A 25,830-nucleotide genomic window follows, 5' to 3' on the forward strand; every position below is an offset into this window, starting at 1 on the left:
ATTTATGACAGCTTTCGAAGCAGGAAAACGCCTAAACAACAGACTATATTTTTTCAGACTACTTCGGCCTATGAAACTGCTTAAAGAAGTATTAAACATATTAACATAATACTAGGGCCTAAATTAAATTTAGAAGTTCGATATCATTCGGAACTGGCTTTTGCGTAAATTCAGGTGAATAAAAAAACAAAACTCTACAATAACAAACAAATTTCAACATATAATTGTATATCATATATAACTTGTATATCACGGAGCAAAACCTAAAGTTATGCATGTCGAAGTGGGGTTGAGTATCTAGTTTATTACAAAAGGAGAATGAAACTTATGGTGCCGGACATTTCCGTAAGAACATTCGTTCTTAGTTTACCAAAGATTAGTCAAATACTTTCGTAAAAATTGTTGAATTGTTTCACTGCCAAGCTCCATTTATTAAAACTAATTCAGTTGCCGCAATTTAATTGATAAATATAAATTTTCGACTTCATAGACGCAATGATCATGTAATGTTAACGCTCGATGCCACTGCACCCGGAACCGGGTTCTAGTTTACCAACCCTATTGAATTCTCGCTAATTGAGCGAGCGCTCGGTACCGCGTTGTTATCTGTAGCGCATAGCTACATTTCGGAACCGAGTCGTAAGGAAGAAATACGTTTCGACTATAAATTCGGGGTTTGTCAACCTACTGAATACGATACGACATTTATTTATTTAGTCCTATAATCATGACATACTATATTCGCTGCTATTAACTTTAGCAAGCGGCTTCCTAGTTAAATATAAAACAATATTGGCAGAAATAAATAAAATAATTCCAATAGACTATTCATTTTTATTCTCAATCAATCAATAGGATACACACCATAGGTGTTTTATTTACAAGATGATACAGCAGACATTGTAAGTTAATTCGATAAAATTATTTTGTAATAGATGAAAAGTTTATATGTAGTATAGCATGCTTCAACATCCATTATACAAAGGAACGCTAATAAATACTAGGATAGAGCGCTCGTTGCCGATGTATATTTTGATATACTGAAGAACGGCACTATTCAATTGCACCACAAAGACTTGTAAAATTAATATTGCGTTATACGCTTGGAATACTGTATAGCAGATGCATTTGATATAATGATTTGATTAACATACGCTTTCTCAGTAATAGTAACAGTTAAAGTGGTTATGTATTATCTACAAGTCTAAAAGCCGCTGGCTTGATTAAATGCCTAGGGTTCAAGTTCTAGAGCGACGCCGACTTTGTGGCCTCCAGCGTTGAAGTTCTGTCCGTCGATAGCGGCGGAGAGCGTCAGAGTCACGCCTGTAAAAGGAAATTATGTAACATAGAGTTTACCATAAATCAAATCATGACAGGTTAAGATAACGCGGGATTTGAGATAACAAGGAAATGTGATATATAACGACAGTTATAATCATGCAGTAATATGATAAAGAAAATAAGTCTTTGTTATATGTAATGAATACTGAACTTATACACAAAATGTTACATAACCATAAATATCAGAATCAAAGAGAAATGTTGTTAGATTGATAAAATGTTAGTAAACTATGAAATAAATTTATATTTCCGAATCATGATTTTTTAAAAACAATTGATTTTACATATTTCATTACAATTTACAAAAAATATTAAATTTAACAAGATTCCAACATATCATATATATGACAAAGTCAACAATAGTTAATCTTACCTGGGCGGAGTTTCTGTTGATATCCCAGACCAATGAGAGACTTGTTGTTGATCTTGGCGTGCAGAGAGGCATCCTGGTCCAGTGCGAATTTGGCGCCAACTCCAAACAGAGTGTCTGAAGACCCAGAGGTCCACTTCATGCTGACACCACAGTCCAGCTTGTCCGATACCTTTTGGTAGATGGTACCACCAAATTCCTTGCCATTATCTCTGTTAAGGAAATAATGAACTCAATAAATTTGGCTCTATATAACTCTGATTATTTATTAATAAACAATCCTGTTCCAATTGTTCAAAATTGTCAAATTCTTGTTAGAATATTGGCGAAAAATAAAATAATGAAGGACTTTTTAAGGTACTTGTTAACCATGTGTTGTTTTACTTTGTATAGATAGTGTTTGGTTTAACTTTTAATTATTAGCTTAGCAAAATGTTTACTGAAATGGCACTGCATTTCATAACATAAATGAATATTCATGAGTCACATTTCATTACATTGTTACCAGTATCCGTTATTTTTATAGTGAATTAATATGGAGGTTAAAGCTTTATTTAATATAACGATTGTATATTATGTATGTAGATCAAACTGCAGTCATGTATTGATGTATAGTATTGGTAGAACAAAAAAAAAAAATATATAGACTTAACTCATACTCATTAGTGTTTGTACAAACATATAGACTAAATATGTAAACTTAAGTACATTATGAACGTAGAACTTCCAAGATATCTTATAACATTGTAATTCTTTATAAATTTATTTACAATCAATTAAAATTGAAAGGACTATAGATAGAACTAAAGTGTATCTGTTGATTATTATTTATGTGAGATGAAAAACTGACTTTTTTAAATTTCCTTTGAATCTAATTAGATTTGTTTTAAACAGTAAGCAAAATCGTTCAAAATCATCACAGGCTAGTTGGCGTGGTTGGTAGACTTGCCTTTCACGCCGAAGGTTATGGGTTCAATTTCCACCCAGGACAGACATTTGTGTGCATGAACATCTGTCTGTCTGTCTGTTTGCCCTAATTATCTATATATGTATGTATTTAGAAAAGTAGTGTATGTAGTATATCAGTTGTCTGATTTCCATAGAACAAGCTATGCTTAGTTTGGGATCAGATGGCCGTGTGTGAATAATGTCTCAGGATATTATCAAGTACTAACATTATTTTTAATAAAGTAGTGATTTTTATTCATCATGCCTTGATATTGAGTTATCAAAGTCCTGCCCAACAGTAATGATATTATTGGTAAAATACAAAATTATATAATGAAAATTTGACAACAACAACAGTAACAGCCTGTTAATGTCCCACTGCTGGGCTAAGGCCTCTTCTCCCTTTTGATGAGAAGGTTTGGAGCTTATTCCACCACATTGCTCCAATGCGGGTTGGTAGAATACACATGTGGCATAATTTCAATGAAATTAGACACATGCAGATTTCCTCTCGATGTTTTCCTTCACCGTCAAGCACGAGATGAATTATAAACACAAATTTTAACTTTTAGTAATATGGATGTTTTCTATTAAAATTCTATATATGTAAAAATACTTACACATTGGTGTGTAGAGCAAAGTCATTGGTTTGGTAGCCAAAGGCAAAGTTGTTCTTGGAGAACTTAGCCTTCTGTGTGTCAAACTGTGTGTGTGCACCAGCAAGCCAGCCCTGGTATTTGAGCACAGCTGCAACATCAACTATGGGACCAGCCAAGTCAAGGTCTAGGTTGGTATTGACAGCTACTGTGTCATTGGAAAAGGAACTCTTCAGTTTTCCAGTCTTGCTTCTGCAAAAAGAAATAAGCATGTATTTTAAAGTTATAATTACAAAATTATAATAAAAAAAAATTGTTAAAAGTTTTATAATATTACCCAGTTTGGGGTGCAAAGGTACCCTCAAGTGTAACCTTAAGACCAGCAGCAATCTTGTCCTGAATGGTAATATCTGTGGCCAATGTATTGTCAGTGTTCCATTTTTCTGTGAAAGTCAGACCATAGTCTTTCACTGCATATTTGGATGAAAGGCTACCAAATACCTGTTAATAAATGATAAGGATATAAAATCAGAAATGTCAAAAATTTTTAATTAAAACTAATTCAAGTCTGAGCATGAGAAAACAAAGCAGTGATATTAAACTGTACAAATTCTACAAAGTCAATTGCTATATTACCTTATTGGAATATATCTATGTGAATATACACTTTATTGAATACATAATCATAACTTACCTTTCCACTCTCTTGGTTAGAGGTGATGCCACTGCTAAACTCAACACCTGACTCACTCTTGGTCTTTAAGTCAAGTTTGAAGACTCCAAAATGGTAGCCCTTGGAAAAGACATCATTGGCCTTCTTCCCAAGATCAGCATAGTATGGGGGAGACATTTCCTGCAATTATTCCATACTTTATAATACAGAAATAGATAGATCACTGTAAATATTACGTTATATGTGGCATGTGCTTTTTCGTAATTTTTCACTACAATATTAACACTTACAAAAGGACGTGGGCCATTGAACTTTAGCTTGTAATATATTTACTTTAATGTTTGAAATACCTTTTTTTTTCAATATGTATTTGATGGTTACCTATTAAAAATACTACTTAGTGCCAATACTGCCAGATGTGTCAGGGTCAACAAAGAATTCGCAATATACTATTTACAAGACACATTACAGCGGCAGTTATTACATAACATTCAAGGATTATAACATTGCCAATATGCAAATCCTTCTTTTATATTTGAAATATGTATAGATAATTTGGACAGGAATTGTTAATATATTGTGGCCTTAAACTTGACCTTTGCCGAGAGATACTAAAATTGGTCTCTTAGCCAAAATTCACATGCTAATGACTAGATCACAATCACAGCAAAATTTTCTTTTCCAACGAATATGAATATAAAACTAAAAAAAATTCTTTAAAATAATGAACCGAGTAGATTTTAATTCTCTCGCTAATATAGTATTGTTAAAATAATTAATAAATCACGTGTGACGTAGATACTTCCCCGGCTTATGCGTACTTTTGTAACCTAATAAGAAAATATATTTTGAGACTAAGATGTAACTCTACAGCAAAAACGGTTTTATTATACTTACTGTAGATAGTATTTATTCAATAAATGTAATAAAATACGTAGAATTCAGAGAATTCCTGGCAGTAAGTTCACCTCCTGCACCGCACCACAAGACAGTTCTGATTTGCGCTAGTAACGGCAAGAGGGCGTTATATACCGGACATAACGTTATTGATATAAGTGTCTAACAACCTTTTTATTTTTTAAACTTATAAAACCTAATTTATAATATAAATTTTACACATTAATAAATATTTTATTATTCTTTAAGCTGTTGATTTATTATTATTCGATATATTATAAAACCATGAAAAAATAAGTCTGAAGTTGACTATTTATTGACGCAGCCTTGTTACGTTGTACCAGTCTAAGATAGTTCAATCAATATAACAAAGTGAATTCAAAGACTTTAGCTCATTATAACATATGAAAAATATATTTACATTATTATTGATCAATAATTAAGATTCTTCATTTTTATGCAAAATTAAGAAAGGAGTCTTGAGTAGATAGATTATGATGTCCGCATCATTTTATTTATTTGTTACGGTTTTAACAGTAGTAAAATAAATTAAGAATAAATAAAAATGTTTCCTACAATAATGTCGTCACAATTCATTTAACTGAGCAGATATGACCAAGTGGTTTAAACACATGAATCTTAACGGATGATTGCGGGTTCAAACCTAGTGTCCAAGCACACTGAAATTTCATGTGCGCTTATAATTCATCTCATGCTTAACGGTCCATAGTGATCAACATGCATGTGTCGAACCAAAGTTTTGTGGTCCAACCCGCACTGGACCAGGCAGCGTGGTGAAATATGCGCCAAAGCTTCTTCTCGAAAGGAGAGGACGTCATTACCTTTGCTTTATATTTACATAGATATTTTTAACAAAAGCAAATTTTCTACTAGTATTTTTTTTGTACCAAATATTGATTTTATTTATACCTTTCACTTATAAATAAAAAAAACGTTTATAAAAATTTATAGGTAGGTACTTACTGAGCACCATAATAGTTTTGATTTCGAAACTTCATTTTCATTTCCGTCTTCGTCTTCACATGGGCAATCAATTCTATGGCCAGATTCATCTTTACAAATTACCATTTTTCCAATTGAACCATCCTAAATACATAGTAGTATATAGTAATAATACGTAAGTATAAGCTATAGTACATAACATAACTGGATACAGGTATCCAGTGCTTGAATAATAATTTAATAAACATTGGATGTTTGAATAATTTACTAATTAAATATTGTTATTTTTAAAAAGTTTTTGTAATTATAATTGAATTTGAAATGCTTAAAAAATGCCACCGATGTACGTAATATGTAGGTAGCACTCCAAGACTCTTCGTAATTATTATTAATGTATTCTAGAGCTGACGATGAGATATTTTTAATAACATAAAATCATAAATTACTTACGGTGCGGAGACATGGTACTGTTTCCCTCGTTACTTCAGCTCTCACTATTGGAAATTTAAAACATTTTAAATAGTCATTAAAAAATAAATCAATAAAAACTGACATAGTTAAGTAAAAAATATTTATGAAATAAATAATTGTGATATAATATTTTGAATGTACATAACTGCCATCAGGCTAGATTACTAGATAATTTGAATATAACAAAATCTATGAGGCTGTTTTTGGTATTCAATATTTACCATTTAGTCGTATCTACGTAATTAAATCATTTAATTTAAATAAGTAAGTATAGAAATAAGTAGGTACCTATTTTTTATAATCACAATCCTCGATCTTTGATATTATACTTGTATAAGAGACGAAGTTGCATTTATATATGCAACAGCGAGTCGCTTACAGTCCATATTATGCACTCACTGATAATAATGTTTTGGCTGATCAATCTTATCTGACGTGTTGTTATTTAATGATCATACTATTTGTTTATTGTATATAAGTATTAGATAAACAGATAAGAAGTTTGAGGAATTAAAATAATTCTTCGCACTGTTTGGTTAACCAAAGAAAGTACCTCGTAGTTAGAGTATGGCATAATCTCTCTCTATAAAATAGTTTCATAAGAGAAAAATTGGAAGAAAATAGCTAAGCTAAACTAAACTCATAATCGAATAAGCTGCCTAGTCGATACCCAAAAAAAAAGTTACGAGCATGAAAAGATATATTGGTAATGAACACTCTAGTAGAGACCTAAACAACTCTTGAAGTTTTTTTATTTTTTATTTAATGTAATAAAAACAATAACATTACTATATTCACATGGGTACGAATAATTAGATACAAAAATAGTAATATGATATATCATGCTTAGGTATAGCAAGAAACTTTCTCGATTCGTCTGTATCTCGAACGGTCGACGTTAGCTTATTTTAAGACAATCCAAATGTATAGATGCTTCAATCTCCGCTCGGCTTCCTTTGAGAATACTTTATGCTTCGCTTACTAAGATTAACTAATTATAACAATACGAGATGGTCGATATTTGCCACTACAACGTTTTACAAAATGAGATATATGGCCGTTATTTGACCGCGAACAAGGATCTAGAATGTGGCGAATTAATTTTTACAGATTTACCTGTCGCTGTGGGACCTAAGCCAGGCAAGTTTACTATAGTGCAAGTTATATCGGTTTATAGCACAATGAATGTGAACAACCGAATATTTGTTAATTCTATGTGCTTAAAGGAGTAATTACACCGAGTTTTTTGAAGACCCTGATTCTGTGAAACTGACCTCACGTAAGAATAAATGAGTAAAGATTCTAATTAGCTTATACTGCTTATAGCTCTTATATAATTTGAGTTAACATGTTTTCTCTTAAATTGGCATAATAATAATAGTAAAAATGTACAGCGACCTAACATGAATACTTTACAGAGCGTATTTATTAAATATTTATTTACACATACGTATCTAATAAGTGGTTTTTGTCGAGTGATTTAGGTACCTGCAAATGCTGCCAACTCAACACTGAGTTCATGCAAAAAAAGTTGCTTTACTTATTTCATAAAATGTATTACTAATATTATGCACATAATAATTCTAACCTAATTATAACAAGACACATTTGATTCTAATTTGTATATAAACTCACCGAAACTCATTTTCCATCTAAACAACTAAAGAATTGCTTTTTTAGATGCGTCACCATTATGTCTAGGATGTTACTGTCCCGTTGAAAATTCCGTATGTTCGCGTTGTAGTTGGCCAATATGCAGCACTGAATGTGAACAGTCGCCGCAACATCTGTCGGAATGTGATGTTTTTTCAGAAGCAAAAGTGCGTTTTCAGTCAATAGATGATTGGACAGCAAGCTCTCCCCAACTTGATTGTATAACTCCTCTGAGGTAAGTTTTATCTTACATTAATGTTGTTAATATGTAATAGCTTAGTACTTTCTCATTATCAATTTGTAAAATAAATGATATATGTTTTTTTAAATTTAATTTATAATGACAGACGATCTAATAGGCAACCCAATGGTAGGTACCTTATAACTTTGAATATATTTCCCTTGTGACTGATGTTTCATGTTACTGTGTCAATTACCCTACAAATCAGAATAATGTATAGAATAACTATTAAGTGGCTGATACCCACTAGACTAAATAGACTATATTTAATATCTATCAATAAACATATTACAGATTGTTACTAGCGAAAGAAAAAGATCCAGAAAAATGGAAGCGAGAAGTTGAAGTTATGGAAACTCACACAGAGGAACGAAAAAATAGGCCGACATGGGAGGCCGATCAAGTGAACATTGTAAATTATTTGATTGAACATTGTAAGCTTAGCAACAGGTTTTCTAAAGAATTAGTTGAACAAGTATGCGGAATTTTAGAGGTAACTATGTATGTACATAATGCTAATAATAAGGGTTTTGTACCAAAATTATCAAAGTAATAAGGCAGCTTGTTAAATCATTGTTTACAATATTATGTATTTGATTGAAATAATAAACGCATAAAATATATGGATGGAACATGAATTTTAGTAGTCTATGCTAGAAGGCGTTAAATGTTGGCAAAGCTACAAGGTCAATGACGCCAGCATTTTGTTTTTAAAATCATCTGTCGGAGTTTATTTAAAATTTGTTAGTATACCTAGCAACTATTGTGTATTTTTTATTAGGGCACATACATTAATCATATTTTGTTGTGATAATATTATTGTATTCTGTAAAAAATAGATATTACAGCAGCAATATTAATGAATAGTAAAAAGAAAACAGAAAACAAGAGCAATTTATATTTATATAAAAAAAAACAAACTGCAACGATTTCAATGTTTTGTTACAAACTTTTCATAAAAAATGCACACAATGTACACACGATATAACTAGTAAAATAGTAAATAAAATTAAAACCGTAGTAAGTTTATATTTTAAAGGTAAACGCTGTAGAAATTCCTTCGCGAGGTGGCTTCAGCATACGCGCTGTGTATCCTCGCCTTTCAATAGCTGGCCACAGCTGTGTACCTAACATTACTCACACCATTCTTCACAAAGATTACGAGTAAGTTCTTTCGAAAATTCTGCAATCATGTAACAAGTCGTGTCATTGAGTTATAATTTAATAACGATTTTTGTTAGAGTGCAAATACGAGCGGCAGTACCAATAAAAACCGGTGAAATCTTGCACTTAAGTTACACCCACGTCTTATCACCTACATTAATACGCCGAGAACATTTATTAGAATCCAAATTCTTCAACTGTGAATGTCCTCGATGTGCAGATCCCACTGAGCTGGGAACACATTTGAGTACTCTGAAGTGCAACAAGTGTGACAATGGAATAATTCTTTCAACTAATCCTTTGGGTAAGTTATAAGAATCCAGCGATTAATTTCTAGAAAATAAGTTTTAGTAAATCAAAACACTATTTAAAAAAATATATTTTATAAAATTTTACCAATGTCTGCTGCATGCTGTAGATCAGCATTAATAAATATTGAGTCAATTTAATTACTTAGATGGTTAACTAGCACAAGATCAAAAAATTATGGTGCCACATTTTTGTCAGAATAAAAAGAGTTAATGTTTCTTACGGCAAATTCTCTGCATCTTTTATAGTTTCGTTTACTCTATAGTATCCCTGTTATTAATACACAAAACATATTGTAGTAGAGCTGCTACAAATGAAAGCGTTTTAAATATGCTAATAATTAATTATAAACATCTTTGTATTTTAAGATAATGAAGCACAATGGAAATGCACAGAAAAAAGCTGTGAATTTAAAACATCTGGTCCTGCGATGCGTAAAATGTTAGGCGTGGTTCTCGCCGAGTTGGAACATCTCGACGCGCTCGATCCCGGACCTGATGCTGTTGAACTTAGGGAAGCTACTATTAATAAGGTAAAAAGCCGTTATTAATTTCTAAAGTAAATATTTTTTTTATAATAAAACAAGTTTTGTACTCCGAAGAAACGAAGCGATACATTAAAATCAATTAATATAGTAATTCTTATAATGGCTGCAAGCAAACATGGCCATTTCTTGAAAATTAGTAACTTAAGTAATAAATAAGTGGTGTATTTAAGAAATTACTTAATCCGTTGCATAATTGTAATAATAAGGTTGGTCAGATAATTCAGGCGATTTTGAAACGATAACATATTAAATTTTGTGATTTAGTGGTAGGAAAAATTATATTCCTGAGGAAAAAGACAAACCGTTTTGATAATTTTTGCTAGCTTTAATAGAAACTTAAAAGCAAAAACTTTATTGAAGAGATTTTAAATTGGAATAATGTTGTTTTTGAAATATTACTATTATATTAAAGTTACAAAAAATATTATGTTAAAATATAAACTATCAGTCTGACATCGCGCTGAGTCTAGCTGTTTTATATTTCTTACAGATTAATACAGCCAATTAATTTTTTTTCTATAAAAACTTTGCATCTAAATTTATTTTTATATGTTATTGATTAAAGGAGATTGTTTGACAACATACAAGAACGAGAATACTATAGTCATAGTCTTATACAGCTTATCAAAAATCGGCACAATTTTCTGACGACCTAATAGAAAAATATGTATATTTCAGTACAAGTCAGTATTCCATCCACGTCACTCAATACTCTTATCTATAAAGCACGCCCTAGCTCAACTCTATGGTCGCGTAGAGAATTACACTATTGATGAACTACCAGACGTAATGTTAGAGCGAAAAGTGGAGTTCTGTCGTCTCATTTTAAAAACATTAGAAGTTATATCACCAGGAGACAGCAGAATGAGAGGTGAACATATTCTAAATAGTCTTATTCCTTGTGGCCTTACATTACGATTCTCACTAGACTACATAATCTTTAAATGAATTTGCCGCAGTAACAGCCTGTGAATGTCCCACTGTTGGGCTAAGGCCTCCTCTCCCTTTTTGAGGAGAAGGTTTGGAGCTTATTCCACTACTCCAATGCGGGTTCGTGGAATACACATGTGGCAGAATTTCAGTGAAATTACACACATGCAGGTTTCCTCGCGATGTTTTCCTTTACCGTCAAGAACGAGAAGAATTATAATCACAAATTGTTTCACAGTCACAAAGTGGGTTTAAACCTACGATCATCGGTTAAGATTCACGCGTTCTTACCATTGGGCCATCTCTGCTTCTAAACGAATTTTAGCAAGCAGCAAATAGCAAGAAGCCTTTTATTCATGTCTAATTCGTTTTATGCTTTTCAACCACACACCTTAGAATAGCAATATTTTTCGTCCTTAAAAATTCATTTAAAGATCGTTTACAACAACCATTGTATTCATTAAAATCACTCTAATTTTACCATATGTGCATAACTCAATGTTGAACGATGAAGGACTGCGTATGTGTGTTATAATTATGTTACCAGCATTGTGCCACGAGTCCCCGAAAATAGCCAATAATAATTTTTAATAACTTATTTATAGATATTGTATAATATTTGATTTAAAAGAATCCGAATTTTGGGATAAAATAAATACTCGTGCCTTGCGACATCAATTCTATGTAAAAAATAAGTTTATGTATAAAAAGTGTTTCTCAAAAAGTATGTTGCGGCGCTTCACTATCTATCATCGCGGGGTGCGGGGACGCGCCTACCAACTTAACTTCACTTGTCGTCTCGACTCGCGTGCGCGACACACATCAGTTCTTCATCTTATAATTATTTATCATTAATACAAGTATTCAATTTCCAAAGTCTTCGTTATTTTTACTACCACAAAAGCAGCTATCGAAGCTAACAATGTATTAAATTTAGATGGTGCTGCTGAAACGAAGGTAAATTTATAGGGACGCGCTAATGCTCGGTAGAGTAAAACGGAATTAGAGAAAGTTAGACATCCGTTGCAATTTATGCACCCTTATTTCATAAATATCGGTAGACACTTTCATTTTAAGATCCTTATGACATACTTCTCCTTAGCTCTACACCCCATTGTCGTCCATAACTAATGAACCGCTGCTTGCTTTCTCATATTTTTATTGGTCTGAGACTTAATATCGCATGTTATACAATTCTTTAATTGAAAATTATTAAAAAAAAGAACAACTTTATTATGATAAAAATACTAATTAAATGGAGCATACCACGATAGTATGGATTTCATAATTGTATTTATATATTTGTATTAAAAGAATAATATTTTTCTTTAGGTATGATGTTATACGAATTACATGCGCCACTAATGTATTTGGCTCGGAATGAGTTCGGAGCAGGTCTAATTACTCAGGAAAAATTGAAGGAGCGATTGCAAGAACCCTTGCAGTGTTTGGCCGATGCTGCTAGGATACTGACTAGAGAAGACCCACAGAGTCCCGAAGGAATTACTGGTAATATAGCACAGCAATCTATGGAACAGCTAAAAGCTAGCTTAAATTCGTTGTAACGATTGCAGACGATAAAGATTTCAAGGTTCAATAGACCAATAATGTTCTGATTCATCTAAATATATATCATAGTTATTTAAGTTAATAAACTTTGATATTTTACATATATATGTTTTATTTATTTATTTAATCATTACTTATAATCGACAGCGTTACAGAAATGGTTGTACAGTTATTACTCATTACTAAAGTAATATATAATATAATATTAAGTCCTTACGTATGAAATTATTTAAATTAATTAATTTTAAGTACGTTTTGTCGTACTGACCACTTTGTTCTGAAATATCTCCTCTTTGGTCAAGAATTCCAAATTCAAATTGATAAATTAATTTAGCTGGTACATTTGAGTTTTGAAAACAGTCATTTATTTGTTTTTTCCTCATTATTTTTTTCTTTGGCGTCGCTTATTACCGCACAATGGAAAACATGAAATATCGGTATATTTACGAGTACGAGTTCTACTGTGGCACCAGTGCTGCAGAAACAGCTCGAAGGATTAATTATGTGTACGGCACTGGTCGAAAATATATTATATATCTAATATATAAATATATTATATATCTAATATATAAATATATTATATATCAAGCAATTTTTTGGTCTGGTATCATTCATATGTTTTAATCGTAGACAGAGAAACTAATAGACGATTGTCTATTAGTGTCTAGTGTAAATGACGATTTCCTTCTCACTTACACAAGAAGGAGAACGAAAATTACGTTACAAATAGTTTAGACAGAGATAGAATTATCAAATCTTTTGTCCCTTATCGCGTAACCAGTTTTGGTGTTTCGCTACTTAAGTAGCGAAACAAACAGTTGACAGTTGGTGCGTTCATTGTGTTTTTTGTTTAATTTTTGCTTATTTTTATGTTGGAAAACGATTATAATTCATTGAAAAGGCCGAGAAACAATCCTTACGACACCTACGTATATACATAGTATATAACCAATAGTATTTGCCCCCTGTGATTTCTGCAGCCCAAGCCGTAAGGTCCGACTTTCGATTCACCGCTATCTTGTACTCCCACTTTAACATTAAGGTCTCCCATAACAACATTGTAGTGGGCCCTCGAGGTGTCGTTAAGGGCCTTTGCGATGTCCTCGTACATCGCTTCGACCACATCATCAGAGTATGTCGAAGTCGGCGCATATACCTGTACGACCTTCAGGGAGTACCTGTCGGAAAGTTTTAGGACAAGGTATGCTACCCGGTTCGACACACTACTGATTTCCACAATGCTGCTAATGAGATCCTTTTTGACTAGAAAACCGACACCACCCTGGGAGAGGTTATCACCTTCGCGGAAGTAGAGTAAGTAACCGGACTCTAGAGTTATCGTGTCCTCCCCCTGTCTTCGGACTTCAGATAACCCCAGTATATGCCAGTTTATATGACTTAACTCTACTTCTAATTCGGCGAGGTGATGGTCCAGCCTCATCGAACGTTCATTGTACGTTGCCATGTGAAGTCGTCTTATATGGTAGCCTGCCGTGAACCGGTGATTCTTAGCACCTCCTGCCCTGCCGCTACCGCGACCGCTACCTTGGTCGGGCCTTGCCGGTAACTGGGGGCCTTTTTTTGGGCACATCTGCCATTAAGGAGGGTTTGCCCATACTCGCCGCGCTGGGCGTGTTGGCGAGCGCAGTAGGGGGATAAGATTTTTATGGGGGGGGGGGGACGCTGCTGCCCATCCCCCCTTTTTCCCGTCCCTCAGTCGCCTCTTACGACACCCACGGGATGAGATTGGGGGAGTAGTATTCTAAGCCTAAAAATGTATAATAAATATTAAAAAGTAAAATTTAATAATCTTATTTTGTTTTAATTAAATCCTGAAAATAATTTATCTCCCAAAACAGGGAATGCAGTTACTATGACAACATTATAGGCACACATTGACAAACTATCTCTGTCTCAATCACGGTTTCACGGCCCCTTGGTCTATTTGTTTCTCTGTCTACAGTTTTAATTGAAAATTGCAAGTGTATACATACATTATACCAAAATTATAAAAATTTATGAGACAGCATCAAGCTTTGGCTATAATTAAAAAAAAATTACATTGAATACATTTAATTACATTATAAACTTTTTATTTTAATATACATTAACTAAAACTTTATCTTTTTAGGTTTTTTGAATGTTTCTTGAGCAACTGATTTTGCTTGATAACCTAAATCTTCAATATTGTCATCATTAAGAGTCTGAAGCTTTATGGAAGTCTCTTCTTTTTTGTCATTTACCTGGAATTAAATTATATTTAAAATTTTAAATATTTATAAAAAAGTCTTAAAAGAGTTGCTTTATCTCTGGATTATATAAACAAAGTATATATTAATTTTTTTTTTTTATAAAAAGTGACATTTGAAAAGTAGACCATATTCATAAATTATCTTTTTAAATTGCAGATATACCAATGGCAATCAAGACAATAATAATCAATAAACACTCATGTAATATTTATAGCAGCCATTTACGAAGTATGCTTTATTAAAATAAACTTTTATCTTATCTGTTTAAGTGCTTTTAAAATAATAATTGAATAAATGAATTTATGAATGAGATATAAATATGGAAAAGTATTAAGAAAATACATTTCATTACATTCATTAGTGCTTTATTGCACAATATGATTACAAATATATACAAAAAGCAAAATCCATTCAATTGATGACTAGCCATCATAATGGCCTAAAGATCAAGAATAGGGCTGGTGGGAATACATAAAAATAGTTAGTTTTTTTTTTAAATATTGACTACTTCCACAGTTCAATTTTATATAGAAAATTATAATTAAATAAGCATATTTATATGTTTTCTTAATCATTTTGCATAAGTTTATTTACTTACCGTTGGGCAATCCTTCCTCATGTGTGTTACATCACCACATAATTTACAACATCCACCATTCGGGTACAGACCTTTGGGATTATCAGGACATTGTCTCGCTATGTGCCCCTGAAATCAGCATCAGAATCACAATTTTATTATTCTTTATTACGAAAAATGGTTTAGCCTACATCCAGTGGGGCTTAAGTGACAGACATAAAAAATATGTAAACCTATGTCCTTCCTTGGGGTTGTTGCTCGCTTCATACTAAATTTTATCAAAATCTAATTTATCAAAATATTTTGTTAATTATAAAATACATTAGAATAATAAATGGTACAATATGTGCATCTCTGTTGAAATTAGTCACAAGTAGCTTGTAGATAGATATCATGCTTAACAGTAAGAGCAGTAAGTGTTGACTGTCCCACTTGGCTATAAATGAGATTATTCATATTGTGCAGGTGCAATAATGTAGGACAATATAATAGTATATATTATTGTTTTACTCAAATCTTAATATCAGATTCACTTACTTGCATATATTTAAGTTGATAATAAATATATTCCATAAGATACATTTACATTTGTCTACAAATAATATTAAATATGAAGTTTGAACTCACAGATTCTTTACAAATGAAGCATGTTGCAAATCTGAACTCTTTGTCCCTTTGAACTTTGCACTCAAACTGTCTGTGCTCAGTGGACCCACATTTAAAACAGACACCTTCTGCTGAATCAACACCCGGTATATTTGACTTTAAGTCAGGACAGTCCGACAGATTATGTCCACCTTTCCTACAATTGTAACACACTTCTCTTTTAACTCTAGCCAAGGCTTTTTCAGCTCTCCGTCTCTCCAGTTTCATAGTTCTCTGTACTTCACTTTTTGGTATACCTTTTTTAATCATACTCTTTTTTAATTCTTCAAGTCTTTCTGCATCTTTTTTCATGATAGGAAATCCATCAAATCTCACTAATTCAACTTCCTTACCATTAATAATGAGTTGGAAACTATTGTCATTGATAGGCTTTCTCCTCTGTGGTTTACCATTCTTTGTTTTATTTTTCACTTTCTGTACGACTTCAGAATTATATAAATTTCCATTTTGATTATTTGTGTTTTTATTACCAAATTTGTTATTTTTAGCATTATCATTTATTGCTTTAGTGTTGTTTTTTAGATTATGTTTTGCACTTTTAACAGTTTTTGATTGATCATTTTGTTTATCTGAGGTTAAAGATGTACTAATATTAGAGATTTCAGCTGTAGATTCAGATAACACATTCTTTTTTTTGCTCTTTTTTTGCTTTTTCTTTGATAAGTTTTGTTCAGATGGTGAACTGGCATCATTGTCATCTTTATGCTCCAACTTTGAGGTTATATTTTTATTATTTTTAATTTCCTTTTTCTTTTCAACTTCAGTGAACTCTTTGTTGTCATTAAAATTTTTATCAGAAATAGATTTAACCGATTTTTCTTTATTTTTCTTTTTATTTTGTTTCGGTTTTAAAATACTTTCAGATTCAGGAAAATCACACCATGTCGCTTTTCTTTTCTGAACCTTATGTTCCTTTAGAAAGTTATTATAATTCTCTATTCTCTGTTGTTCTGCCTAAATTATTGAAAAGGAAAAGTTTCATAAATGACAAAAATACATAATAAATAATTCAATTAGTTATAATGGAAAAATTATAAGTATACTATAAGTTATCATCATAATTACCTCTTCTCGTTTTTTGCTCTCTTCGCTATCAGTTTTAGCTTTTAACATATGTTCTTTCATCACTTCCCATGGTGTACCATCTTCAGGAGATTTTAGGTTAGAAGCTTTAGAACCTTTTGCTCTAGCGAATCTAGTCATTATGATTATTTGATATTATTTTCACAACGAACATAGATGTTCCTACGGATGAAATTGTTTTGAGTTTCTTTTTTGTAATTCAATTCACACTATCTGAATAAAATTTCTCATAGCAGTATCCTATTTTCGACAGAATTTACAATTGACATCACGCATGACACAATTGACACATGTGGGTCCAAACTTCAAGAACGTCAATTTATTGTCAAATGCAATTAAATGACTGCTGTAATTAGGTGTTGCTACTCATTATAACAAATAGTAAAGATTTGTATTAAATGGTTTAAACTTTTTTTTTACTTTGGTAAAACTCATTACGCGTTTCGTTTGTTTGGCTCGCCGGTGTCCAAGGCCGAGTGCGCTCCGAACATCGGAATACCCACTAAAAAACCAGCCGTTTTAACGAGGAACGATACGGGATCGCTTGCCCATGCTACAGTGAACTTTAAATAGTATAACCTAACCTAACAAAACAAATGAAAAAAAAATCGAGAATGTATACATACACATTGTTTTATATTACTTTTTTTTACAAATAAAACATTTATTTACATTAAAGCCTTAAATAAATACAAATAAAAATTAAAAATAATTACTGTACACATCGTGACCGCGTGCAATGGTGGTAAGAATGCCAGCAGCATTTCCCCTTTGAATCGCAATTCCGATTCTCTGGGCGAAAAATGAACTAGCCCTTCTGTCACCAGTAGAGGCAATAAGACGGGGTGTAATATTTTTGATGATATTACTTACATATCGTACATTGACGTACCTAGTGCGTATTTAATCTAGTTTAAAAAAAAAGACAGCTTAACAATTATATTAAAATTTAAACTATATTAGATTACAGAAAAAATTAGATAGTTTTGCAGTAACAAAACAACCTTCTACATGTTCTTCAAATATAGTAATATGTCTATATAATATAAAAAAAGAGCACACAACCTTCCACTCATAACCTTGTACCTTCTGTCTGTTTTGATTAGTTGGTTTGGTTGATCTACGTAATAAGCAAAAGTGACAAATACAGCTGGCATTTGTCTACTTTTCGTATTAGTTTAAATACACCACACTTTCGCATGACAAAGCAATTTTACTTACATTTAATATACAACAATGCGTATATGTTTAAGTGGCACTCATGTGATGAGAGCCCTTTGATTGTAGTCTCGGGGTGACTTAAGAAATGGAATATTTAGGATATTAGCTTTCTTGATAGGAAATATTAATATTTTCAGTCAAAATAAGGTATTTTTTACCAATCGTGCGAACGAAACAACTCAAGTAAATGAAGCATAACTTGTGCTCGAGAATATATGTACAAATTCATATAGTATAAATGTCTTTGAGCACTATTTTGTATAAGACAAACACTTTTTTTAACGTTCTAATCTTCTAGGTTCGAGATATACAACACGCTCTCACAACTTATCTCGCTTACATGCGCGCGTTTATAAATTATATTTGACTGACAACATGGTTTCAATAAAAATTAAATGTGTGTGTGTCTGTAATTTTATTTACTTAATTTTATATTTTTTAATATATCATTTTGCGTTAGTATTAAAATAGCAAAAAACAAGAGTTTTTCAGCCAACTGTAATAGTCGGAGAAGAATACTGCTTATTTTAATAGATATATGCAATAAACATATACATGTGTATATGCAACACATGTTTATATTGAAACACATGTGTATATGCAACACATGTTTATATTGAAACACATGTGTATATGCAACACATGTTTATATTAAAACAACTTTTATACTTTTCTTTTATTTGAACTCAACTTTGCCTCTACTAATTTAATCCAATTTTCATACTGTTCATTGTCCTCTTCGTCTATTTCGTCACAAAACTTATCGATATCTTCATCTTTTGGCTCCTCTTCATAATTGAGGTTTATATTTTTGTTACTATTTCTGTCATTGCGATTTGGAGATACATCTCGCGGTTCGTCATCGTCTCCAAATATTATTTTCTTGTTTTTATTATTTTTTGGTTTCGTTTTTGACACTTCCTTTGTTGTTATTGAAGTATTAATTTCCATTTGTGGCGAATCTTTATCATTTGATGTTTGAGCTTCGTTGTCAAATATGATCTTTTTAGACATTGCCGCTTTTTCAGACTTATCCTTATTTAATTTTTTTTTCTTTGTCTTTTTCTGAATTCCGGAATCCGAGTTATTTTTGTCGATATTGTCATTTTTCAAATCATTTTTATTCTTTTTACCCATGGCTCTATAAGAGAAATTATGATTTTAATTAGCTATAATTTTAGACAAATATAAACAAAAAGAAAGACAAAACATCACGCTTCCTCAGTATGAAGCTGAATAGAATAGAAAACCGATCGCCGAAATTAGAAAGCCATCTTGTGTGTGTACCTTGTAGAAATAATTCGATAATTCAACAAAAATGCTCCCGCATAAAAAAAAACCCCGACGCGAAGGTAATATTTGGGTATACTGAAACTAGTTTGAGATTATGGATAATTTAAGCTTTCGTATTGGAAAATTGTTATTTTTTATATCAATGAATGACTAGCGAAAATGGAACTCCGGTTGTAAAATGATATTAAGTAAAGAAAAATACGCATAAAAATTAATAGAATGTGATTTAGTTCATGTCACCTACATAAAGAACGTTTATTCTTAATTCAATGGTGGTTCAATGTTTTGTAGAAAGGATTTATAGACATCATTCCCTTAAATTAATTTGGTTTCAAGTAATATATTGGTATAAAGTATTTAGAACTGTTTTTTCAGCATTATCAAAAAAGTTAAGGTAAAATTAAAAAATAGTCAATTACGGCTTGAAAAATCTTCGATGTCATTTAAGGCACTCATTTTTCTCGTTCCTAAGTTTCGATAACAACGTCTCTGACATTTAAAACACAGTATTTTCTTGAATCTATACTGAATACCATTTACTAATAATACTGGCTATTCAAGATTCGTAATATTATATGTTAAAAAATGACATTTAAAACACAGTATTTTCTTGAATCTATACTGAATACCATTTACTAATAATACTGGCTATTCAAGATTCGTAATATTATATGTTAAAAAAATTAAAGTATTTAAGTGGAATAGTATCGTATTATAAATAAATATAGTGAGCCAGAGTCATTAGCAAATCACTTCGAATTTAAGGACTCTAAGGTTTGTTTATCTTTATTTTTTCTTCGATCGGAATAATCTTTAGTTAAATTACGTAATTAAGTTTAAATCAGAGTTTAATAGGTACCACTAGTGTGCAAAGGTCCACACAGTCCAGACACCTTAGATGAGAGGATTTTTAAAAAAAGCTGGTGTGAATAACAAGTTTCATTCTTAACTATAAATATATAATATCAAAGAGGATGCACTATATTATTATCATTATTATGTCATTATTATCATCATTATTATGTAATTATGGTACATATACAACGTAGTTTTAACCTAAAGATAAGTAATATTGTTTAAAACGAGAATTTAATATACATATAAAAAATTAAATTTCTAAGCAAAAGAGATGAAATAACTGTCATAATTATTGTTTTATATTAATTTAATAGTACTAACAGTAAGCCTTTCTTGAATAAATAGCTTCTTTTCTTCAAATCCAATAAAAATTAACAATTGTTATTATAAATATTTAAAATTACTTTTAAATATGTATAAAAATCTCGCATTAGTCTGTAGAGAAAGCTACTAACAGATAATGTTTTATTGTTTTAAAGTGTACACGTTAAGTTAGAGTAGAGAATTTATTATTGTGTTCCAGTTTGAAGGGTAAGTAAGCCAGTGTAACTACAGGCGTAAGGAACATAACATCTTAGTTCTCAAGGTTGTTGGCGCTATGACGATGTAATAGATGGTTAATAAATTCCGGCACCAATGGCGGCTGTGATGACTTTCTTTCAAGTGACCAATTCGACTACCTGTATTTTATATAAAACATATTTAAACAATAATTTTAAGAATATAATTACAATTTTAACATATACCAATGAAATATTTTTAATATTTAGTACTACGTTCACTTGACATCAAAGGAACGCCGCTTGAGTGAAAAAGAATTGACTGATATCTGTAGTTGTTCGTAGTTTACCGTAGTAACAGTGCGACAAGCTGACAGCTGAATTTCGTTGCTGGGTTTTGCAACGCAATTTGAAGATAGATCTATCCACAGTTGCAGATGAAAGTAAATAGATGTATCGAATGGTACATTTTGAAGATTGATATAAAACTTTTTATTTGAACCTAATATAAAAAAAAAACTTTGGTAGCAACGTTTACTATAATATTTCACAGAATTATATTTAAACAGCAGTGATAATATTCGAATGACATATTTGTTTGGACATCATTTCGTAATTAATTTATTGGTATACCGGAATACATTTATGATTCTTCATTTTCAAAAGGTCATCGGTGTTTCTATTTCAAACGCATAAGTACTTCTTCGAAAACGCAACTATTAATAAATTTCCTGTTTATGTGATAAATCACTACGAGTCTATTAAAGTCTCTTTAATACAATTTACATAGAAAATCATACGCTTTGTGTAAGTCGTAAAAATTAATTGATGTTATGATGTTGTGTTTAGTATGCCTTATTAAGCTGAAAAATAGTGGTGCCCTTGATATGCCACGGTATTCAACAAAAATAAAACTATCGTCATGTAATAGAAATATTTTTTTATGAATTAGTCTCGATCTCTTAAGAAACTTTGTCCTTGACTATAAAAGTTTAATACAAAAACATAAACAATAGATAACGATGTAAATTCGCATGGGTTCGCGTCTATATTGTATGAAACTGCGATAACAATAATTTATTCTTTGCCACACAAAAAGCGAACACTTTTATACAAGATTTTATATTGCCTTATATACTGGTGGTAGGGCTTTGTGCAAGCTCGTCTGGGTAGGTACCACCCACTCATCAGATATTCTACCGCAAAACAGTAATACTTGATATTGTTGTGTTCCGGTTTGAAGGGTGAGTGAGCCAGTGTAATTACAGGCACAAGGGACATAAAATATTAGTTCCCAAAGTTGGTGGCGCATTGGCTATAAGCGATGGTTGACATTTCTTAGAATGCCAATGTCTAAGGGCGTTTGGTGACCACTTACCATCAGGTGGCCCATATGCTCGTCCACCTTCCTATTCTATAAAAAAAAAAAAAAAAACATTTAGGAATACGAGTGAGACCAGTATTATACTTCATTTAATATATTTCCACTATGATATGGTATTAATTTACCGAAGATAATTTTAAAATAAATTAATCAAGCTGTAATAAATATTTCTTTGTTATCTACATGCCGTAATCACAAGCATTATTTATTGACTATTAGAAATACATAATTCTCCCAACGTATGATAAACATATCGACTACTCACTGAGATATATTTCATATCTTTTACAAAAGACTTTTACGTAATACCAGTCGACGCGACGACGCGGGCGTAGTGCCACCGATTGGCCCCGCCACCCACCTCCCACTACTCAGTCACTGCATCGCGACTCGCAATTGTCACACTGATTGAAACGTCCGATCACATAAACTAGTTTAATGTGTATGAGAAGATTGCTGTTTTTCAATTAATATTAACTAGCAAAAATGTCAGAAAAACAATATATTTTGGGAATGGATATTGGCACAACTTCTGTTAAAGTATGTGTCTACGATCCCGATACTAGTGAATTGGTGGCTAAACAAAATAAGGATACCGCAGCGAACATTCCTAGTGATCAAGGAATTGAAGGGAATAAGCAGGATGTTCCAAAAATAGTATCCGCTGTACATTATTGCGTCTCACGACTATCTAAAGATGTTTTACGGCACGTTAAGAAAATTGGTGTTTGCGGTCAAATGCATGGTGTTGTTTTATGGAAAAATGGGTATTTTTTACTTTACATTTTTACTTTGTTTTATTCTAATTTAAATAGTAATTAAATGTGAATTAATTTAAAAACAATTAGCCTATTTCTGTTTACAGAGCTTGGGAAAAAATAGAAAAAGATGGTGTTGTTATACGTTTTGAAGGTGTCAGAAAACAAATGTCAGCATTATACACTTGGCAAGATACGAGATGCAAACCTGAGTTTTTGGAAACATTACCAAAGCCGGACTCACATTTAAAATGTTACTCTGGCTATGGCTGTGCAACCCTTTTATGGATGCTTAAAAATAAACCAGAAAAGCTTAAGAATTTCACTTGTGCTGCGACTGTACAAGATTTTATTGTGGCTATGCTCTGCAATCTAGACTATCCAATAACATCGAATCAAAATGCGGCTAGTTGGGGCTATTTTAATACGGAGAAAAATGAATGGAACTTGGATATATTAAACTCAATAGATTTCCCAATCAATCTTTTGCCAAAAATTATTAAGAGTGGAGCAATAGCAGGAACACTGAGTAGTTCTTGGAATGGAATCCCAGAAGGCACTCCAATAGGTGTGGCTATGGGGGATCTTCAATGTTCAATTTTTGCTACTCTTGAAACTAAACAAGATGCTGTATTGAACATATCTACCTCAGCTCAACTAGCTATTGTTGTTGATGAAATTAGTGATTTAGGATGCAAAACTATTGAACATTTACCATATTTTAACAACACTTATTTAGTTGTGGCTGCATCATTGAATGGAGGGAATGTTTTAGCTACCTTCGTGAAAATGCTTCAACAGTGGATGATCGAATTTGGATTTCCAATACCTCAATCTAAATTATGGGAGAAGCTTATAGCTCTTGGTTTAGAGGCACCAGAAGGTACAAATATGAAGATAAGTCCACTATTATTGGGTGAAAGACATGCACCTACAGCAAAAGCATCTGTGGAAAATATTGACTTATCGAATATACAATTAGGTCATGTGTTCAGATCTTTGTGTGATAGTTTAATAGATAATTTACATTATATGATGCCAAAAGAAATTTTGCTACATTCAAATATTAAAAGAATAGTTGGGAATGGTTCTGGATTATCAAGGAATGCTGTACTACAGAGAGCTGTCGAGCATTATTACAGCTTGCCTTTAGAATTCACATCCGGAGGAGATGCAGCAAAAGGTGCAGCTATTGCTGTTTTAAATGCTTCATAATCACATTTAATTGCTTCTTCAATTAATCATGTTCATTATAAACATATTATAATAATATGTATAACAACATACTTTTAAAGTATCTTTAACATACATCGTACCGTATGTCATGTGATTTATTGACAAATACATTTAATGATGTCCAGTAATATCTATACATATAATTTCTAAATATTTGTTTTCAATTGATTCTTATATTTCTTCTTACTCTGTTTTTTATTTTTCTACATTTATTTCAACCGAGTCTTTTGCTGTACAGTATTAAACAATATATTTTGTAAACAAAATATTATAATATAATCCTTACAATACAATATAATCTTTTATTTCTCATAGTATAATTTATTACAAATGTAAACCTAATATATTACTAAATGGCTAGTCGCATAATTATAAATATTTTTTGTTATTGCTTAAGTTTACTCAAATTCTAAAAAACAATGGGAGAATAAGTGGCCATTTTTTTTAAATGTTTATTTGTTTTTAATTATAGGGCCACCACTGCAAAAATGTAATAACTATATCTGAACCACTAGGTACCTAGTGTTAGTGGTTTACAAAAATATGAACTACTTGTTCATTTTATATTATCGTTTTATACAATTAATGAATAACATTTAAGGTATACTAAATAATCTGTATATGACTTTTATGTTATATTTATATATAATAATAAAAATTATATTTACTCCTTTCATAATCAGCAAACATCATATACATAAATTATTTTTATTTGAGGTTAAGTTTGAGAAAATTTATTTACTTACTTATCTGTGTTGATATTTTAAACTAAATATAGTTGTCTATTGAACAGATTATCCTTAATATTTATAATTTTTAAATCTTTAAAACAAAATAACAAATTCGTCGTAGAAACACTTTTTATTGAATTCAATTGACTTCACATGACTACAGTAACCTACAATATTTCGTCCACTTTTTATAAAGTGGGCGTATAACTAATTTACAAAAACACTTATTTCTTTATCTATCGTTACTAACCGAAATCACTTTTGACTTATTTGAAACTGAATAATCTAAAGAAGCATATTCCATGCCATGGCATACTAGTTATTAATCGTTTTGACTTTGACATTTGACATTACTTTATTTATTTTACTGAGTGACGTGCACGTCTGGTTTATGCCGAATTGAACTCTGATTATATTTTATGTTAAGGATATAATAAATTAAAAACGTTTTTAATAACGTTTTCTTTTCTCAGACCACGTGTGCTATGTGGAAAGAAAACAAAAGCTATTCGTATAATAATATAATTTTAGGATATTATCTTACTTTTACCAATTCCATTAAATTATACATTTGTATCTTCAAAGTCTTATTATATTAG

At 31.4% G+C, this 25,830-nt stretch overlaps 5 protein-coding genes across 8 annotated transcripts; 2 read left to right on the top strand and 3 right to left on the bottom strand.

Moving 5' to 3' along the window:
* Window positions 1–814: 814 nt before the first annotated feature.
* On the bottom strand, window positions 815–5,932 carry LOC126771570 (voltage-dependent anion-selective channel-like). 2 transcript variants are annotated; one of them, XM_050491515.1, is made up of 6 exons: window positions 5,810–5,932; window positions 3,950–4,108; window positions 3,593–3,756; window positions 3,280–3,507; window positions 1,715–1,923; window positions 815–1,323 (listed from the first exon to the last, which is right to left on the bottom strand). In XM_050491515.1, exons 1-6 carry the CDS (start codon window positions 5,912–5,914, stop codon window positions 1,232–1,234), a joined length of 957 nt encoding a protein of 318 aa, XP_050347472.1. In that variant the 5' UTR covers window positions 5,915–5,932; the 3' UTR covers window positions 815–1,231. The 2 variants fall into 2 exon arrangements, with proteins under 2 accessions (XP_050347472.1, XP_050347473.1); XM_050491516.1 differs by lacking the exon at window positions 5,810–5,932 and adding an exon at window positions 4,826–4,981.
* Window positions 5,933–7,151: 1,219 nt separating this feature from the next.
* LOC126771567 (SET domain-containing protein SmydA-8) lies at window positions 7,152–12,773 on the top strand. Its single transcript, XM_050491513.1, has 8 exons — window positions 7,152–7,399; window positions 7,940–8,147; window positions 8,448–8,646; window positions 9,193–9,317; window positions 9,395–9,621; window positions 9,995–10,158; window positions 10,852–11,044; window positions 12,436–12,773. The coding sequence occupies exons 1-8, from the start codon at window positions 7,270–7,272 to the stop codon at window positions 12,666–12,668; spliced, it is 1,479 nt and encodes a 492-aa protein (XP_050347470.1). The 5' UTR covers window positions 7,152–7,269; the 3' UTR covers window positions 12,669–12,773.
* A 1,956-nt stretch (window positions 12,774–14,729) lies between these two features.
* Window positions 14,730–17,544, bottom strand: LOC126772097 (GATA zinc finger domain-containing protein 4-like). The gene is made up of 4 exons (XM_050492269.1): window positions 17,233–17,544; window positions 16,129–17,121; window positions 15,523–15,630; window positions 14,730–14,915 (listed from the first exon to the last, which is right to left on the bottom strand). Exons 1-4 carry the CDS (start codon window positions 17,368–17,370, stop codon window positions 14,784–14,786), a joined length of 1,371 nt encoding a protein of 456 aa, XP_050348226.1. The 5' UTR covers window positions 17,371–17,544; the 3' UTR covers window positions 14,730–14,783.
* Window positions 17,545–19,101: 1,557 nt separating this feature from the next.
* LOC126772023 (ribonuclease 3-like) lies at window positions 19,102–25,568 on the bottom strand. Of its 3 annotated transcripts, none has more exons than XM_050492201.1 (2): window positions 25,247–25,568; window positions 19,102–19,612 (listed from the first exon to the last, which is right to left on the bottom strand). In XM_050492201.1, exon 2 carries the CDS (start codon window positions 19,606–19,608, stop codon window positions 19,135–19,137), a length of 474 nt encoding a protein of 157 aa, XP_050348158.1. In that variant the 5' UTR covers window positions 19,609–19,612; window positions 25,247–25,568; the 3' UTR covers window positions 19,102–19,134. The 3 variants fall into 3 exon arrangements, with proteins under 3 accessions (XP_050348158.1, XP_050348160.1, XP_050348159.1); XM_050492203.1 differs by having other exon boundaries at window positions 25,482–25,532; XM_050492202.1 differs by lacking the exon at window positions 25,247–25,568 and adding an exon at window positions 22,772–22,918.
* LOC126772022 (sedoheptulokinase-like) lies at window positions 22,803–24,746 on the top strand. The gene is made up of 2 exons (XM_050492200.1): window positions 22,803–23,273; window positions 23,372–24,746. The coding sequence occupies exons 1-2, from the start codon at window positions 22,993–22,995 to the stop codon at window positions 24,477–24,479; spliced, it is 1,389 nt and encodes a 462-aa protein (XP_050348157.1). The 5' UTR covers window positions 22,803–22,992; the 3' UTR covers window positions 24,480–24,746.
* Window positions 25,569–25,830: the final 262 nt, after the last annotated feature.

This window comes from Nymphalis io, chromosome 11 (assembly GCF_905147045.1).
Source record: "Nymphalis io chromosome 11, ilAglIoxx1.1, whole genome shotgun sequence".
NCBI lineage: Eukaryota > Metazoa > Arthropoda > Insecta > Lepidoptera > Nymphalidae > Nymphalis > Nymphalis io.